This window comes from Pseudopipra pipra, chromosome Z, assembly GCF_036250125.1.
Source record: "Pseudopipra pipra isolate bDixPip1 chromosome Z, bDixPip1.hap1, whole genome shotgun sequence".
Lineage (NCBI taxonomy): Eukaryota > Metazoa > Chordata > Aves > Passeriformes > Pipridae > Pseudopipra > Pseudopipra pipra.
In genome coordinates, this window is record NC_087581.1 from 70,033,290 (window position 1) to 70,052,890 (window position 19,601).

General features: G+C 36.2%; 1 protein-coding gene across 1 annotated transcript in view; it reads left to right on the top strand.

Annotated features, from left to right (window-relative positions):
* The window catches only part of ADAMTS19 (ADAM metallopeptidase with thrombospondin type 1 motif 19), a 139,833-nt gene that overhangs the window by 71,159 nt on the left and 49,073 nt on the right, over nucleotides 1-19,601 (top strand). The window contains exons 8-10 of the mRNA XM_064641018.1: nucleotides 1,431-1,536; nucleotides 15,375-15,515; nucleotides 16,741-16,891. Of these exons, the coding sequence (XP_064497088.1) occupies nucleotides 1,431-1,536; nucleotides 15,375-15,515; nucleotides 16,741-16,891 (398 nt within the window). The remainder of the gene's footprint in view (nucleotides 1-1,430; nucleotides 1,537-15,374; nucleotides 15,516-16,740; nucleotides 16,892-19,601) is intronic.

Sequence of the window (19,601 nt, forward strand, 5' to 3'; positions counted from 1 at the left end):
AAGGGTAAAAGTGAGGAAACTCATGGGTTTGGATAAAAACAATCTCCTAATTGAAATAAAAATAATACTAATAATGATAATAATGAAAAGGAAAATAACAGGGAGAGATAAATGAAAGCCAAAAAAGACAAGTAATGCAACTGAAAACAATTGCTTGCCACCAACTGACCAGCCTTTTTTTTGTATCCCAGTTGACTATTTTCCCCACTCAATTTTTCTTCCTTTTTTGGAAACAAAGAGTAAAATCTGAAATATTCTGCCTTATTCATTTTATGAGTGTTTTGTTCAGTCCTAAACAACATTTTTTGTCTAAAGTTCTGTGTCCCACAGCTTTCAGCCAGTTCTGTTGAGAGCGACCCCGCCAGAATAGTGATGGGGTCACTACTTGAATTTAATGTTGTGGATGAGGCATTGTGCTCACAGGCTGACAAACACTTGGACTGTTGAGAAGAATGGCTTTTATTTTTTTAACTCAGAATGATGATTATGACTAAATTTCAAATACTGTCAAACATTTCAACTTTGACCTTCACATGCAAGCATCCAGCAAACCTGTTGAGCCACAGGGAATCATTCCATTGAAAGGAAGAGGGCCAAACACTTGAAACAGTGTTTTGATTGCTTACTCTGAATTTTCAAATGACTGATGATGATAGGTCACCAATAAATGTACTTGTGCTCTGAAAAAATTTGCCATTACACAAATTAAACTGCCTGTTCCTCATGCTTTTACAGTTACAGACATTCTGCTTTTTAGAAGCTGAATTGAACTTGAACTCAAAACCTTACGCTTAGAGCTTCTTAAAAAAAAACAAACCAAACACAAAACACAAAAACCCCCAAACTAAGGTATTATATAGTAGAGGCATTATAGCCTCTACAATTAATGTGTTTGTCAGGCTGCAGTCTCCTATGAACTCTTCTATGAAATCTGACTCTACATTTTTAAAATCATTAACATGCTGAACTCTTTATCAGTACTTAGCAGTGATAGATGTAGGGGCATAGCTCTGTGCTTTGCACTCATTTCTTCTGAGTCTGTCAGAGAAAATACTGGTTCAGACTTGTGTCTTATTGTTGCAGACATCTGTTTGCATTTCCAACAGTATTAATAATCATGCATGTGTTCTATCACATCTCATTAAGGTACCTAGAAATGCTTTTAAAGAATGCATTTCCTTACATGGCAGTCTGTGTAATCATTACTGTGAGGTAATATTACCACTGAATACAATTTATTTGCTATCTTTGATACAATTTTGTGCTAAAGTCAATTGTTCAAGTAAGTAAACCTTTATCTGATATCTGTTTATATATTTGGATGGCTCTGACCACAATAAGTTTTCAGTCGTGTTTGGGGTCAATTATGCCATAATATATATACAGTTAGTAATAACAAAATAATTGAATGTGGTGATTGTGTTTCCTAGGTATAGCATATCTGAGTGGAATGTGCAGTGAAAAACGAAAATGTATAATTGCAGAGGACAATGGTCTGAATCTCGCTTTTACAATTGCCCATGAAATGGGTCATAAGTAAGTATGTGGACAACAAAGCCTACTATCCATTTGCATGCAATGCTGCTATGATTTGACTACTCTGATTGTGTGCTTCAGTTTTTCCTTTTTTCTGTTAGGAAGGAATAATTTGGAAGACAGTGTTTCTGCTAATAACAACTTGTATTGATATATAGTATATAAGTTAAGAAAATATCTACAATTTAAAGTAAACCAGAAATCTTTAAAGCTGCAAAATAAATAGATTAACTGGAAAGACTGACATTGTCTAGAGGACAAACAGGTGCCCCTTAGATGTCTTTTCTTTTCGGATTGTGATGTTGTGTATCAGATCCAGCTCTAACTGCTGTTGCCAACAGACATTTTAATGAGATCATGAGTTGGAAGAGCCCTTATTTAATCTGGCTTTCTCAGGATAGATCTCATTAAAGTGTATAGTAGTCATTGACCATTACAACATTACTATTGGTTTTCTTCCTTGTAGTAGAAAAAGTTGGCAAAACGAAGGTGAAGGTAACTGTCCTTCACAGTTGGGTTGGATGTTTTTACTCATTCAATGGCAAATCTTTCGAACCAAGAGTGAAAAGTTCTCATTTTGCACTAATAAAATTTACTAATAAAAGTTGAATTTGATTCTTGGCTTCAGTACTTGTAAAGAAAACGAAATAGAAAAAGTCTTATTTTTAAATGAAATAAAATAAAAGAGAGGTATGTATTAATCTGTCATTTTTGCCTGCAGTGTCTGCTCCAGCCATCTGTGTATTCATGTTAGAGTACCAGCTTCAGAGTGACAACAGAGAGGGACATTTTACTAAGTCCTTTGTACCTCTGAATGTTGTGCTTACGTATCTGAGGACAAACACTTTGAACTAAAAGTGATTTGGTTTAAATTTGGTCAAAGCTGTCTGAGAATGGAGATCGTAGCATCTAATGTTGAAACATGAAGTTGACTGGAAAAAATTGGAACCTAAAATATTTCTATTGAAAATTTTTTCTGGATGCAATTTAAGTAAACATGAAGCAATTTTATGAAAATTGTCACAAGTATAAATTGCTGCCTGAAATTGTTCTTTTCTGTTTTTTCTTTTTTTTTTTTTTCTCATTTTCGTTACTGCAAAAACCAACTCCAGTTTAATATAAGCGAGCCTGTTTGAGTGAAAGTTACAGTAAAGGAAAGCCTTCAAAAGGAAAATTTATTTGTATTTTGTAGCCACGTGCCATTCTATTTCTATTTTTCACAGTAGTGTTTGCTGGTTTTGGAAGTGGGAATGGATAGCGGAAGACTTATTTTCTGTACACTTGTTCTTATGACCAAAAGTAAGGGGAAAGAAACAATAACTGAATATGATCTACAGACAAGTTCACTGATTGGGTCAATTAACAAATAGTTTGAGACAGGTATGATAATAACAGATATAAGTGCTATTTTATGCCCAGCACAGTAAAAATGTGCTTAGAGAATGAAAACCTTGGCAGTAGAATTACCAGGTTTGAATAAAGAGACATCTTGATCAACAAGACATGTAACACCTTATTCTTCCTGAGAAATGGTGATACATAAAATTCTTGGAAAATTATGGGTGGTGTGTTGGTTGTGGAATGGCAAATTTGAGAACACAGGATACTGATCTCATAATGTTCATATAGTTATAAAGTTTCTGTCTTGCAGCAAACAAGTCAAACCTATCTTTGACATCCTAAGGTCTGCTAGATGTCAAGCAGTATGTGGAACAAGATAGACAGAGAAGCTCACTATTACTGCCAGCAGTTGCTTCCAAGACTGCTGCATAGGCCAGGCTCTTTAACCCTTGTTGCATTTGTTTGTGAACTTGAAATATCTTCATGGCTTTTCATTGCTTTTTAACTACAACGGAGAATGGATTTCTCATGGTCTCCCTACAGGGACATAAAATCTAAATTGCTGATATATGAATCCTGGGGAAAAAAATGTGAAAAGGCTACACCATGAAATTTCAGAACTTTCAAATCACTTCATATTAATTCAAATAAATTAGGAAAAAATAAATTCTCATAGCATCCCAACCATCGTTTTCTTACAGTAATAATGGCATTTGGATGTCCTTAGAGACATCCTCACAATTCTCCGCAGGTTCTGTAATAGACATTTTAGAACAGTGGAAATAAAGAATAAATGAAATCTTGTGTCATAATAAAAGACAAGGTGTCGTTTGAACCGCACATTTCCTCAAGAAATTCGACCTCATCCAGTCTGGTAACAAACCACATTGAAAAAAGGGGGACTACCTCAAAAGTGAAAGAATAGGTAGCCTGAGATATACAAGCAGTGGCCACGAAAAAAGAAAGACAGCTTCCACTGCAAAAGACACAGAGGCATTCAGCTTGATCCTTGCTTCATTATGGAATCAGAGTCCTCAGCTGTTGCAATCTGTTGCAATCTGAGGTACAGTGGTCTTGCACCAAAGAGCATAAGGTGATGTTTTAGAGACATTTGTTTTTTCTGCATGACTGTCTCTGTCTGCCAGGTCATCCCTGGCAACGGCAAAGGAAACACTAGAAGTACTTGACCCTTTGCAGAGAGACAACATAAAAATACTGAAAGACAAACATTTAAATGGAGATCCTATTGAAAAGGACCTCAGAAGATTCAAATGTATCTTGAGTATTTCTCATAGAGCTTTGTCTTGCTCATTCTTAACAGTCTCAGAAATGCAGGTTAAATGATCATGATAAAGATCAGCCATAAATCTTTTCTTCTTTCAACACATCATCTTTTCTAGACAATTTTCACAAATTCTTTTTGAATCCTAAAGTCATTTAACTATTACCTACTTTTTTTTGTGTGTGTGTAATGTCTTTAATCATTCTAGTTGCTCTTATGGAAAGAGTCCAGTTCAGCAACAGAGAGAAAGCAAAAACTCTCTGAAAGACTTTGCTACTCAAAATATAAAGAAAAAAAAACTTTTTATTTTCTCCTTCGGTACAGCAAATGTTATTCTTGCCCATAAATTGTCATTCAAATAGACTCAAAACTTCTGCAATATAGATTTTCATTGATCAGCCAGAGAGCGAAACCAAATACATTCCCAGTTGCCATTGTATTGATTAATATAAAAATTCTGATGCTTAACCAGACTTTCAGTGAAAAACGTCTTCCTGATGTCCAACCTGAATCTCCCCTGGAACAGCTTAAGGCTATGTCCTCTTGTCCTGTCACTAGTTGCCTGGGAGAAGAGATCATTATATTGAATACTTCTGATACATGGATGTTTCTTAAGTGTTGTGTCGTTGAATTTTTAGTTTTTCCAATTAAAGCAGAAGTATTCATGATTCAATACAACGGCAAACTAAACCTTACTTTGCAATATGAAATGTCTTTGTTCTATCCATGTGTATCTGAAAGCAGATGATACTTTAATGACACTGAGAAATTAACGTTGTACGTCAACAATTGATTTTTGAGCTCCATCTCTGAAATCAGAGATTAGAAACTATAACATGGTTTTATTAAAAAAATCCTATTTATTAAATTTAATAAGCTATTAGGTAATTGTATAATGAGATCATATTACAGAATAAAATTAACAACAATGAATTAAAAGACATTGTCTCCATGTGGAGAACAGAGAGAAGAGTGAGAATGCTGTTATTATGGTTATCAAGTAGCACACTGTCATTTTACTTACATGATGGCTTTCTGTGGGATATGGCTCCTTCTGATGTGTGGAAATGGACTTTAAAAGTTATGTCAGCTAGTGGAGAGAGACAGTGGTGGAATTTCTCAGAATCAATTTTATACACATCCTCATTCTTTTCCTGGTAAGAGTTTTATGAAATATGAAATGTACCTGTTATTAAAATTCAGGATATTCTACCAGGTGTTTTGTAGTTCCAAACAGGGAGTCTGTGAAATTTCTGAATCACCTACTTAGTTGTTTGTAAGCAAACAGCATATATTCTTTGTGACGATTTAAAACAGCTGTATGAAATTTAGTAGAACTTCAAGATAGTTTTGAATGGGAGATAAGGAAATGCTAATGGAGAGTCAGTTGCTCTATGCATTTTTCTTATCACAGTGCAAAATATGATTGCAGAATACAATAAAATCAACAAGAGTAATAAAAGCAAGGGTCTACCAGTCTTCGTGAGTGGGATACTAATGTGGAGTAAGAAATATCATTAAAGTAGCTGAAAGAAGAGCTGTGTGGATATTTATAAGATTAAAGTAGAATTATGCAGTAGAATAATTGTGTTTAGATGAGGAACAAGATTAGCACATAGAATGTAAAGATATTAATTTGATGTGGTAGAAGATCTTCTTACGTCATGAAAATCACCCAATATAATTAGAAATTTCAGGAGCAGTAGTGGTCACTTCTACTGATAAAACTGTGAACAATAACATTCATTTTAGTAAAGAGCACTAAAGCATTTGACACATGACATTTTGTCTCAGATGTTAATTCAAAATATTTATTTAGCATTTATTTTGATCCCTTATTGTTTGGCTATCAATGAATGAGACCTTACTTCATAATTGGGTGGATATGCAGACAGACCACCCACTGTTTACATTTTAATTACTTTGCTATCTTGAGAAAGAAGTGTAGAGAGGTTTTACAGGTTAGTGCACTGTTTTTCTCTTCCGTAAATACCTATCTGGGGGGTAAACCAAGAATTTTGAGTGTCTTACCTCCTAGTCCAGGAACTTCTCAGAGGTTGGCTTCACCAGGACAGGGATTTGGAGATTCATTTGGAAAAAAAAAAATAGAAGAAAACTCTTTGAGTACTTGGTCAGTGGCAGCAGCCTTTTTTATGAAAGATGAAAGAGTCCCTCCCCTTCCATGTGCCTTCCCCTTTTCTGGGACAGACTTCAAAGGCAGAGTTTGTGATTCCTACTGACTCATGATAAGCGTGGCTTGCTTTTGAAACCTATCTATATTAGAACTGTGATTGTTGGTATCTGTGTTGACTGGTTACAGTTTTCATTCCTGAAAACAGAATTTAGATGAACAAGCCATGATTTGAATCATACTGCTGAAATTACCTGCTTCTACAGGGCCTTTGTCTCCTTACATGAGTTAGGTAACTTCTATCCATGCAGTAGATTGTACTGTTCTTATTTGAATAATTTAATGACATTTATTTTACATTCCAGAATGCAGGATGAGGGTTTTTTTTGTTGTTGTTGTTGTTTTAAGAATAAATCAGAAAGAAAAGGAGTGACACTTAAATGCTGGTTTACCACAAAGGAAGAAAAATGCCCTGTAGCTGAGTGCAGTCTTCTGATCTGAGAAAGCAACCAAATCAAGTTTTATGAATGCTGAGAACTTTTTAATTGATTTAGAATTGAACCATTAGTGAACTAATATATGATCTCAGGACAGTAGACCACAGTATGAAATTATGAGGTAAGCAATTTTTGAAGTTGAAAAGCTGTTTTCTGCAGGAATAACTGCAGATGTAGTAAGTTTAAGACTAGGTTTGAAAAAAAAAAAACCAAACTGAAGGTGGTTTTTTTGTAGTTCTTGGATTTCAGAAATGTTTTGGTACAAGTGCTGTTCCTTTGCAAATGCCTTAAATGGAATAAAATGTTTCCCAAGTTAGTCCTGCAGCCTTTTACTCATATTTTTGATTTGAGTGAAAGAGTGAAAATAGAAAATTTTTAGCTTCAATGTGACTAGATTTTATTTTATTAGTGGTTTTAACTATTTTTTGCCCAGCTTCAGGCCTTCTCTTCTAAAATAATAGAATTTTTAAGCCTCAGACTTTTTTTTTTCCCTCAGTAACACTGACTAATTCATTTCTTTGTAATTATAAACTTAAGAGCCAATAGCATTTCTGAATTTGTTGGTCTAGGAGGCTGGGAAATTTGATTTCTTCACACCCACAAAGGCTCTTTCTTTTTCTCTCTTTTTTCAGGTTATGCTCTTCTGTAGTTGCTGTACAGAGAGACAAATGCCTTCAAATTCAAATACATCCTCTTAAAATTGTTGATATTTTTCTTGGTTTTTGTATAATTCATATGCTAGCATGAAGGAGACAGGCTAGCAAAATGTTTGGACCCTATCATTCCAAGCACTGGAACATTCTATTGTGAGAAAATTCCTTCATAGTTATAAGCATAAAAAACAAGTGACTAAATTTCTAGAAAGTATAAATGAATCTCTAGGTATATCTGTCTTTTACATACCATGCAGAGCATTTCTCTTAAAGTAGATCTGCGTAAGAGGGATACCATGATGTCATGTATTAAGCCAACCTGATTTGTTAAAATAATTAATGACTTAAAATATGTTTGCAAAGTGCAGGTTACTTAACCAAGGGTATATATATTGATCTGACATGTTAGGATAGTTACTCCATTTATTGATAATTACACTTTATTCAGTAGTAGCCATAGTATCACTCTGGGGTCCCTTAGTCTCAGGGCCTTTTGCTTCCCAGCATCTTCGCACAGGTTGTCTTGTGGTCCTACAATGTCGGGCATTCCTGTGGCATTGACTGCTGGAAAAGAGAGAAGCTGCTGCAGGACTGTTGTGTCTCTGGAGGCTGTGCTGGTAACCTATGCCCAAATAATCTACTTGCATCCTTCTCCCTCCCAAAAATCCCCATGGGCTACGAGAGCGTTGGATAGAGGTGAAGGGAAAATGCTTGTCATTGTGGCCTCCTTCCAGCTCCACAGAGTCTCTCATTTTCCCCTCTTTGCTTCTTTCCTTAATTTTTCTGTCCTTTTTGGCTAATGGTCTAAAGCTAGGTTTCTCACAGAATCACAGAATCACAGAATATGCTGAACTGGAAGGGACCCACAAAGATCATCATGTCCAACTCTTAGCCCTGCACAGGACACCCCAAGACTCACATCATGTGCCTGAGAGTATCATCCAAATGCTTCTTGAACTCTGTCAGGCTTGGCGCTCTGCCCACTGCCCTGGGGAGCCTGGTCAGTGCCCAACCACCCTCTGGGGGAAGAACCTTTCTCTAATATCCAACCTAAATCCTTCCTGACATAGTTTCAGGCCATTCTCTCAGGTCCTGTCACTGGTCACCACAGAGCAGAGATCAGTGCCTGCCCCTCGTCTTCCCCTCCCAAGGAAGTTGTAACTGCAGTGAGAGCTCCCCTCAGTCTTTTCTCCAGATTGAACAGACCAAGTGCCCTCAGCTGCTCTTCACACGGCTTCCTCTGAAGGCCCTTCACCATCCTCGTTGCCCTCCTTTGGACGGTGTCTGACAGCTTAATATCTTTCTTACATTGTGGTGCCCCAAACTGCACACAATATTGGAGGTGAGGCTGCCCCAGGTCAGAGCAGAGCAGGACAATCCCCTCCCTCACCCGGCTGGTGATTCTTTGCCTGATGCCCCCAGGACAGGGTTGGCCCTCCTGGCTGCCAGGGCACTGCTGGCTCAGATTCAACTTCCCATCGACCAGGACCCCCAGGGCCCTTCCCATGGCACTGCTTTCCAGCATCTCATTTTCCAGTCTGTCTGAACATTCAGACTTGCCCCATCCCAGGTACAGAATCCAGCACTTTCCCTTGTTGAACCTCCTATGGTTGGCGATTGCCCAGTTCTCTCATTTGTCTTGGTCTCTCTGCAGGGCCTCCCTGCCTTTGAGGGAGTGAACAGCTCCTCCCAGTTTTGTATCATCTGCAAGCTTGCTTAGTATCACTTCCAAATCCTGCATCGAAGTCACTTATGAAGATGTTGAAGAGCATAGGGCCCAAGATGGAGCCCTGTGGAACCCCACTAGTGACAGGCCTCCAGTCTGATGTCACCCCAGTCACTGTTGCCCTCTGTGCCCAACCAGGGAACCAATCGCTCACCCACCACATGGTGTGTTTGTCCAGCTGTGTGCTGGACATTTGGTCTAGAAGGATCCTGTGAGAGACATCAACTGGCTTCCCTTGGTCTGCTGGATGGGTTACCTTGTCATAAAAGGAAATTGAGTTTGATGAGCAGGACTTTCCTCTCACAAAGCCGTGTTGGCTGTGACCGATGACTGCATTGTCTTTCAATACTTCCCATGATAATCTTCTCCATAACTTTACCAGGCACTGAAGTGAGACTGACAGGCCTGTAGTTTCCAGGGTCCTCCTTCCTGCCCTTCCTGAAAATCATGACAATGTTCACCAGCTTCCAGTCAGCTGGGACCTTTCTGTGTTCCAAAGACCACTCAAAAATCATTGAGAGAGGTTGTGCAATGACATCAGCCAGCTCTTCGAGGCCCCACAGATTTGCAGGGATCCAGCTGGAGCAGCAGATCCTGCCCAATTCCAGGGTTGACTGGGAGTTGATCACTCACAGTCGTGGTCCTCCAGCTCAGGGCACTGAGACCCCCTTGATCCATCATCCATGTTGAAGACAGAGGCAAAGAAAGCATTAAACATCTCTGCCTTGTCTCTGTTTCTGTTTTTGATGTGACTATCCCCATCCTGTAATGAATTATATTTCTCTGCTGCCTATTGCCATTAATATATTTGAAAAAACTCTTTTAATTGTCCCCCCAGCTTCTGACCAGCTTCAACTCCAGTTGAGCTTTGGCCACATGAATATCCTCCCACCCCGTAGATATGGATATTGTCCCTATCTGTAGGGACAGAAATATCCATATATTCAGGTAGTTGGATACACAAGCAGCCTGACTGTCAGAGATGTTGAGCTTTGAATATTTTGACTAGTTTTCGTCATCACTGAGATTTTTGTTCAAAATAAAGCCAACTGAAGTGTAGACAGGGGAACCTAACAGTTTGAAAAGCACAGCTGCTGTTTGCAAAATTTAGCTTTGTAATGATTGTAATGCACAACAAAGTATAAGCAGTCTTTTTTCCCGTGTATGTGTTTGTGTTGTTGACAGCTTTACAGAAAAATGGCTGTAATTCTCTGGATTTTTTGGATAGCTACATTAAACATGTAGAAGGGAAGGCTCTGGGGAGATCTTGTAGCACCTTGCAGTATCTAAAGGGGGCCTACAAGAGCACCCCTTTTACAGGGGCATGTAGTGATACGACATGGGGGAATGGCTTTAAACTGAAATTGAGTAGGTTTAGATAAGATGTAAGGAAGAAGTTCTTTACTATGAGGGTGGCAAGGCACCAGAACAGATTGCTCAGAGAGGTTGTGGACTTCCCGTCTCTGGAGTTTTTCAAGACCAGGCTGGATGGGGCTCTGAGCAACCTGGTCTAGTGGAAGGTGCCCTGTGCATGGCAGGGAGTTGGAGCTCATGATCTTCAATGTCCCTTTCAATGCAAACCATTCTATGATTCTCTGATTTTTATATTACTTTTGTATTGTTTTGGTATCTGTGAAATTTTTTATCCTGTTTGTTAAAAAAAATGAAAATTCACAGGGAAATTTATCTATAAAGCACAGTAGTTACTTAATAACTTGCTTTTCTTAAATTTACTCTTCACAAGGAAGGTACAACGCCTTCCTTTTTCCTTTCTACATGCTTTATTGATTCAATAAAAAGTAATAGGAGGCTTTCACTTTATATTGCATTTCAGCATTTCATATTCTCTATTTCAAACGATTTATAACAGAATCACACCAGTATTTTTATCACTACCTTTTCTTTTTCAGATAGACTAGGAAAAGAATCCCTGAGGTAACTGTATTAAACTATTGCAGTTAAAAAACGCACAGTGCAGGGACTGGTCTTTAAAAAATTTTCCTTTTTTTTTTTTTTTTAAATTAAGTTGCTCCCTTTTTTTTAATACTAACTTTTTTTTTTAAACTACTCTAATGAAGTTCAAATTATGTATTAGATGTTCAACGATGCAAGCAGGGCGTGTGATACCCCTTCAATGACAGCAAATATAAAGTAGTGGCAAAAATAGCATTTTCCCAAGAAAAGCAGTCATAAAGTCCTCGAGATCACTTTAGATTCTGTCATTCAGTTTTCATGGTTTAGTGGGTAATTTCCTTAAAAATCTATAGTCTCTTATCCCCCTCCATCCATGTAAAGTGGACATCTGTGTTCCACAGTCATATACTTACAATTTAATCAGCCTAGGATCTTATTGGGCAGAGGGGAGTATAATACAAAACTTCCCAGTGGTGTGGAAGTGGTCCAACAAAATACACTTATCATTACAGATGACAGAAAAGAATGAAGTTTGTTACATACTTTCTGCTTATGCTTACTCAAAATTTATATGGTGATTCAAAAACATGAAAAAAAAATAGTTTTGCTTACTCCAGTTCCAGTCACAAAATGATCTTATTTTTTTGGTGTCTCTTCACTGAGTGAAGAGTCTAAAAGTCTTTTTCCTGATTACATATTTTCTTCAGTTTGAAGAAATTTTATATGTCAATATGGTGTAAGATTAAAGTCATACGCCATAGACAGAATTGTCTCTCTTGAAATAGTGAAGTTTGCAGAATGTGGCATGGGTGTTGTCTTTGGCAGAAGCAAATGCTTCCCCCTGTATTATATAATATCTGTAAAAAACCTTCAGCGAGGGGCAATATGTATTTTCATGTTAATGGCTCTAAATACATCTGTCACAGCAAAGCTTTAAATTATTTGTGTACTTAAATCAAAGGGCCATGACCCTGGTTTGTGTGGGTCCATCATGAAGTACAGTGGTAGAAGTATTGGCGTGGCTGTTGAGCAAAAGTTACAAAGTCAGCTGGACAGCAGCAAGCAGTATATGTTAGTGTCCATATCCCAATATGCATGCTGCACTTTTTGCACAGTTGTTTTCAGACTGAAAAAGTGACCTGAGCTGCCAACGCTGGGCAGAACAGGTAATGATGCACAAAAGAGAGCTAGTAATTGTGTAAAGATACTTATTTTTTACTTTTTCTGATCATCTAGTTATTAACAGGAAGACTGAGATTTCCTTGTTCAGTAGATTTTCATTTGAAGATAAATTCTTTCCAAAAGGAATCTGTGGCTGGATCAATTGCCTTTCAATTCACTTTAGGCTAAATAATTTTTTTACCAGTAGAAATGTGTCTTATCCCATTTATGCAATGATCTGTGAAGCCTTTGTATGTTTTAAACACATATAAAAAATCATACAGCATTTACTATTTTTGGGATTTAAAAAAAAAACCCAAACAAACCAATATACAGTAATATGTATTTTTGCATTAATTCTTTAAAATAACTTATAGAAACCTACTAAGTTTTGGGGGGTATATATTTTTCTCTATAAAGATAGCAGTATGAGAAAATATTTTGTTGAAAAGGTGCAATACAAGTACTGAGACAGTAGTGCAGCTTTTGTCCCCCTGTCTGTGATAGTCAAATAAGTGGTGCTGTTTTCACTTACACAATTAATCCTTGTAACATTGAGATACAGAAAATTTCAGATTAGATTAAATTGTTTTGAAAATCATTGTACTATTAAATGCCATATAAGCTTTTAAACTTTGAAATTTCTGAGTCCATAATTTAGGAAGTTTTGATAATTTTAGCATAGTATTACAAAAAATTATGACAAAAAAGAAAACAGTGAAAATAATAAGGAAAATAAAATTTTGTAATTAATAATATTTTTAAAGTTATTTTTATTTTTTAAGGTAATAGAGTTCATTATGTTTGTGATTTATTTTACAGAACAGAAGAAAATATAGGATAGTAATTGCAGTGAATTTACAAACTGCAATTACATGCTGTGTAGCATCATGTATAACACTATGATACCACTATAATACCACTGGGAGCATTGAATATTGTTGTATTCTTGGTTGTTAATAAAGAATATAGGTATACTTGCTTCCATTGCTTCCTCTCTTGTTGAATAGGAAGGTAGCAATGACTGTGCAGCTTCTTCTTTTACCACACACATATAATGTGATGTGAGCAAAGAAATCAGAAATTGGTTCTACCGCGCATTGAATTTTATGTGGCCTTGTAGTTGATACTAGGTCAGATAAAAATATGCAGTCATTACCACACTATAGAAGAGAGAAACTATTACCACACTATAGAAGTGTAATTGCTTTTCAGAACAGTGAAGATCATGGTTCAGCTCAGCACACACTTTTCTGGATGATTTTACAGAATATTTTGTGACAAAATCTGGCTTCAAGAATTACTCTTCAGAGTGAATGGGAAATAATGGTAACCAGAAACTAAGGGATTTAAAATTTTTCATTTATATAAATGATTTAAATAACATATAATTGTGTTGGTTTCACTTTGTATAGATGGGAGCCATCAATTCTGTATAAATTTTATCAAGATTTTATGTACCTTTATGTTGTAAATTTTTTTATTTCAAATCATAGTGTGTATATGATACTGATATATGAGTACTTTTGCACTGAGGAAGTATATAACTCAAAGAGCTCTAAGCAAAATTTAATTCTAATGCAGTCAACAAAGTCTCATTAGATTTTCTGTGTCTTCTTCCATAGTTCCTGTAGATGTAGATATCTCTGGAGACAGAGACATCTCAAATTCTGCATGAGGCATGCAAGAAGAATATAGGGCAAGTGCAGAGGCACTTTCCCATTCAGGCAGTTCAGGAAAAGACAGAGGCTAAGATGAAAATCAGACAGGTTTGTTCACCTCAGTTATACTGTTTGCAGCTAGGAACATTATCCAGTTTATGCAGAAGCAGCTGTTCTAGTTCTCCAAACTGGGGTGTACACATCAGTGTATGAGACCGAGCACTCCTATCAACCACACAAAGCCCTACATGATATTTCAATTACTTTCACTAGTAAGCACAAGGTAAAATAGCTTGCAAAATTATATGAAATTTGACCTAGTCATGAAGGAGTTTTGGGATGGAATGTAGAAAAAAAGTGAGCTGATGTTTTTAAATGATGGGAGGCAGGCCTTTTTTGCCATTTGGCACTGTGGTGTGGTGAAATATGGGGAAGCATGATGTAATCTAGTTTTTCTACAGAAAGAGCAAACTTATTCTGTCTCTGCAGTCTGTAAGTGATTTGGCTACTCTTTGGCTGAAAGAATCAATACAAGGTATAGAGCTTTATTAATCCTGAAATTTTGCTTTTTTGCAGGGCAGACTGTGCTGCAAAATTCCAGTACTACTTTAAGTCCAGTGCTCTGGAGAGTAGCCTCATACTCATTTGCAAATATTCAAAAAAACCTGAGAGTATTAAATTTCTTTCTTGTAATGCTAGTCAAGCATGTATCCATTTAGCTAATTTTAAAAATCATACTTTTATTATGGTCTGTCTTCTTCCTCTCTGTTTGATTATTGTGAATAAGAGTGACAGTGAGCCTTCACTTCATTTAAAATAGCAGCTTCAAGCAGATATTTAGTAGAATTTTTCATTGCAGTGCATTTAGTGTGAGAATTCACTAGGATGCATATGGATGCTAAGTCTCTAAAATCAAAATCAATTTAATTTCCTCTTCACTGTTATTTCTAACAATAGACCTTGAAAATGTATTTAGGTGATTTTTCTTTAGATAAAATCATTACACACTACACTAGTAATCATTTTACTATTCTATAAAATTTCAACCCACCAGTTCCCTATAGAATGAAGGTAGAATCACTACCAAAATATTTACTAACCTCAAGAAGTAAATTTTCAGTATTTTTGTTGCCTGTTAACAAGAAAAGTAGTATTAATTAAACTTCCAATAGCTGTGCAGTTCTGAACATTCAAAAAGTTGTCCAGTGTATGTATTGAACTGATTAGAAATGTCATATTTCCCATCAAATAAATGCAGCCTCACTTTCATCTTTCACTGAAGAATTGTCCTCTACACATGGTTCCATGTATTTCTGTGAAGGATATCATCGAAAAATTCAGAAAACATTTCCTGCACATAGTATATATGAGTTTTTTGTAGCCTCTTGCAAGAGTTTTAGCTTACAAACATGCTGAAAATAACTTGCTATTTTACTGTGCTCTGTTTTATTTTTAATAACTTCAAAATTCAGCATGGGGATAAACCACGACAACGACCACCCATCCTGTGCAGATGGCGTCCATATCATGTCTGGGGAGTGGATTAAAGGGCAGAATCTTGGGGATGTTTCATGGTCTCAATGCAGCAGGGAAGATCTGGAAAGATTTCTCAGGTATATAATTCAAGAAAAAGAACTCTTACTGTATGTCGTTTACAAATAGCTGCAATAAATATCCTGAAATTATAAGTTTTCAATATTTTTTAATTCTGTGGGAGATTTGGCACTGCATAATCCATCAAAATATTTGAAATCATCATAATCTAATATTTGACAGATTTATTAAAATCAGTTTTCAGCAATTATATTTATTTTTATATTTTCGTGTGTTAATGCACATGATTATAATTTTATATACTTATATACACATTTTATATATGTAAATATGTTTACAGTATATTAATATGTTGTGTATTGAAGTGTTGGACAGTAAATGAAACATGAACACTCTGCAGATTCTCTGATCTACGTTGTGCCATTCAATATAAAACCTTGCACTATGATTACATTTTGTTAATTTTTAAATACAAATTTACTACGAGATACTTAATGGAGAATAGTATACCTAGAAAATGAAACATTTAGTTTCACTCTGAGTTTCTGAAATTGTATCTGTTCCCTAGAGTTCTGTTCCTTTATAAAGTTTATAGATTTATCTGCTGCCAATTTACTTGCAGCAGTTAAGAAGGTCTGCTCTAGGATAATAGAATAGTCAGTGTAGCTTACATAAGTCAGTGTGATACATTTGCAGTGAATCTAGACAGAAATCAGAATCATGACTTGGTGCTTTAACAGGCTTAATTTTCAAATAATTTTTTCTTCAATATTTAAGAAAAGTTAAATTTTCGGCTACCAGCTCGGAAACACATGTATTTTTAAATGCATATATATATATATATATACATGTGTGTGTGTGTGTTTGTATATATGTATAAATAATTTGAAATTATTAATTTGAGGTCCAGCTGGATGTGAAAACTGAGCTATGCGATTTTTTTCTATGCATTATAATTTTTCTACTTTTTTTAATGGTTTAAATCGCTATCAAAATCTTAATCCATTAAGTAAATTTTAAACTAAAATGTTGACCAGCGCTTTCCTGAAATGCCTTTAATAGCTGATAAATTATATTGTCTTTCTGCAGATGTGCAACAGCAGCACATACCATTAACTTAGAACAAGTAAACCATGTTAATTTATATGTGAACGACAGCCCAATGATGATGAATAAAAAGCTCTTAGAAGTCCACATATTTCTAATGTTGTACACAGGATTAAGTCAGTGTGACAATCAGATTCTTTAGGATTGCTCAGCATGTGAATCTCTGCACATTACCAGGTCAAAGGCCAGTAACTGTCTGGTACAGACGAATCCTCAGAGCCTCAATTCTGTGATTATTCCCTCCAAGCTCCCAGGAATGACCTACACTGCAGATGAACAGTGTCAGATTCTTTTTGGACCAACTGCTTCCTTTTGCCAAGAAATGCAGGTAAGACTGTGTGTGTACTGCAGAAAGCACACCTACCAGCTAATTTTTTGTGTGAGAGATACTTTTGTACATGTGTTCGACAGGAAGAGAGCACAGCACCTTTGAAGTAAGAAGTTTACACTCGCTTTCCAAAGTTAATATGCACATTTTCATTGATTTACCTTGTAAGGCTTGCTTCGGGTCTCCAAATATCCTGAAACATGTTTTATCATACCGTGCCATTGATAACCTTCTTTGTACTTTAGATATAGAAGACGTCATAGTGCTAAAACATCTTGTTGCAGCAAGTGGAACATTTGCAGTTTATTCCACTGGGACCAGATTTTGTGCGTAGGTTCCATTTTATTATGTTTTGGGTCCTTGAACCTCCATATCTGACCTTCAGAAGAATAGTGGTGTTAGCTGGGCTTTCTGCACTGCTGGATGTACCCTGCCTCCCAGCAGTCTCCTGTGAGCCCAGGCAGACCTGTACAGTGCCATGACAGCAGGAGTTCCAAAAACTGAGTTTCCTGACATTGCTTCATGCCATTGTGTGAGGCAGTGTCACTATATGTAAATTTTAAAAACACCAATTAGCAAAATTGAAGAGGTCTTCATAATGAAACAGAAATCAATATTTATTAATAGATATTAAACATCTGACTGAAGAAGCAGTTTAAGAATGGTTTTAACAGAAAAATCAACCTTCTTTAAATCAACGGGACAGACTAAACATGTTGGATGCCCTTGAGATGATAACTAAGACAAGATGGGGAGATGATATTACAAATGTATAAAGAACACAGAGTATGGGCTGACAGAACAGGGACTAGGAGGAACTGTGAAATAAAATTTCATCAGAATCAGGGGTCTGATAGCCTGGAAAGGTTAGGAGTATTTGGTATGAAAGCATGACTGCTTTCTCCTTTAGTTCTTTAGTTCTCTAGTTCTCTCCCTCTTTTCAGCTTGGACATAGTACTATTTCTTTGGAGACTTTCACTGAGCCTAATTTTTATCTAAAAGTTCTTGAAGGAAACATTGCAATACATGTATGACTAACACGTGCTGGGAGTGGTATAGCTGAGAAGAAAAAAAAAAAAAAAGACCCATATTTTAGCTGTCTTATTGTTTGTGGAAACATTTTCACTCCAGACATGAGAAGTAGAAGTCAACATCAGTTAAATTTAGTGCATATTAACCAGGTGGTGTTCAACTATTTGCACAGGCTCTTGGTGCTGGTAGCTAGTTGTCCATTTCTAGTCATCTTCAACCATGTTCCCATCTTCTGGCATTTTGTATGTAAGAGGACACCTTTCAGCTAAATCACTGATCTTCATCTAAATAAATCCTTCTGCTTTTTCCCACTAACTGGATCATTATATTTGTATTGAATATTTATATTTATACTAAAATCACCAGTTTATGAAAATTCATATTAAATATTAATATTAACATAACAGTGTAACTAAAAAGATGATGTGGGTTTGCTGTGAAGAAAGAACATAGTAACGATTCAAGACAATACAAAAGGCCACTAGTCTTTTCCACTATTCTTTTTTCCTGACCAATTGCAAAATAGTTTTAATTCTCTTCATAAAACCGAGTGTGTTGCTTGATAACCTTATGATCTAAAGAGTTAGAAAAAGAAAGCCCAGTAACAGTTTCTGCAAAGAGAAAAAGGGGAAGAACCTTCTTCAGTTTCTCCAAACTCCTCTGCAAATCTGGCAACCCTGAACTGGAAACCATACAATCAAATACTGAAGGAAAAAAATTGTTGTAATGAATTTTTAAGAACTTTGAATCTATTAAAAATGACATACAAATGAATAAATGACACTAAGGACAGAATTGAGGGGGCACTGAGGTAGAAGAGTTTCCCAAAGCTTCCCTCCCAACATCTGTAAAGTCACCTTGCTGGTTTTCATCTGCTTTCTTTTCTCTGGAAGCTAAATTTTCACTCTCACCTTCCCCCCAACAAAAAAATCCAAGGCAATTGATCCTTGGTTTGTAGCCCTGAAGAGCCAGTTACAGCAAGCTTAGACACTATATTCAGATCTCCTCCTTGTGCTCTGTGCTCTGGGTCTTAAATTTATTTCTTCCCTTATGAAAGTTTACTGTGTACTAGTATACTGTATACTGTGAAGGGCTGTTACTCAGTACCTAATTTTATCATCTCCTTCAGAAATGCAAGCATTTTAGATGCAAGTAATGACTATGCTGAATTTAACCTTCCAAATAATTGCACTTTACTTATTATGAAGGTGATTCAAAGTTCTCTGTGTTAATTGTGCAGATTATTGTGGCTGCCACTGGAGAAGTGAACATTTAGAAGACCTTTCTAAATTTAATACAGTATTTCATTAATGTACCAATTTACTAAAATACTCATTTAATTATACATAGATGACCACTGAATATTTTGTGATATCCAGACTACTTCCTTTAGTCTCTGTATACTCTCTCCTACTCTGCCAGTAACTGGCAGTTTATTATGGTTATACATGTTGTCCACAAGCCAGGAAATGAGAGAAACATACTCCTCGAAGGTTCATTTAAACATCAGTAAATCCAACAATTTATAGCCCAGGATTTCTTGGACACATTCTACTTGCTGAACAGTTCATGCACTTCAGTATGACTGTGTAAAAGATAAATTATGAATTTATGTCACGGTCTTACATTTTTTGTGACTGGAAGATAACTTGATGAGCAGAGTTCCATGCAATCTTCT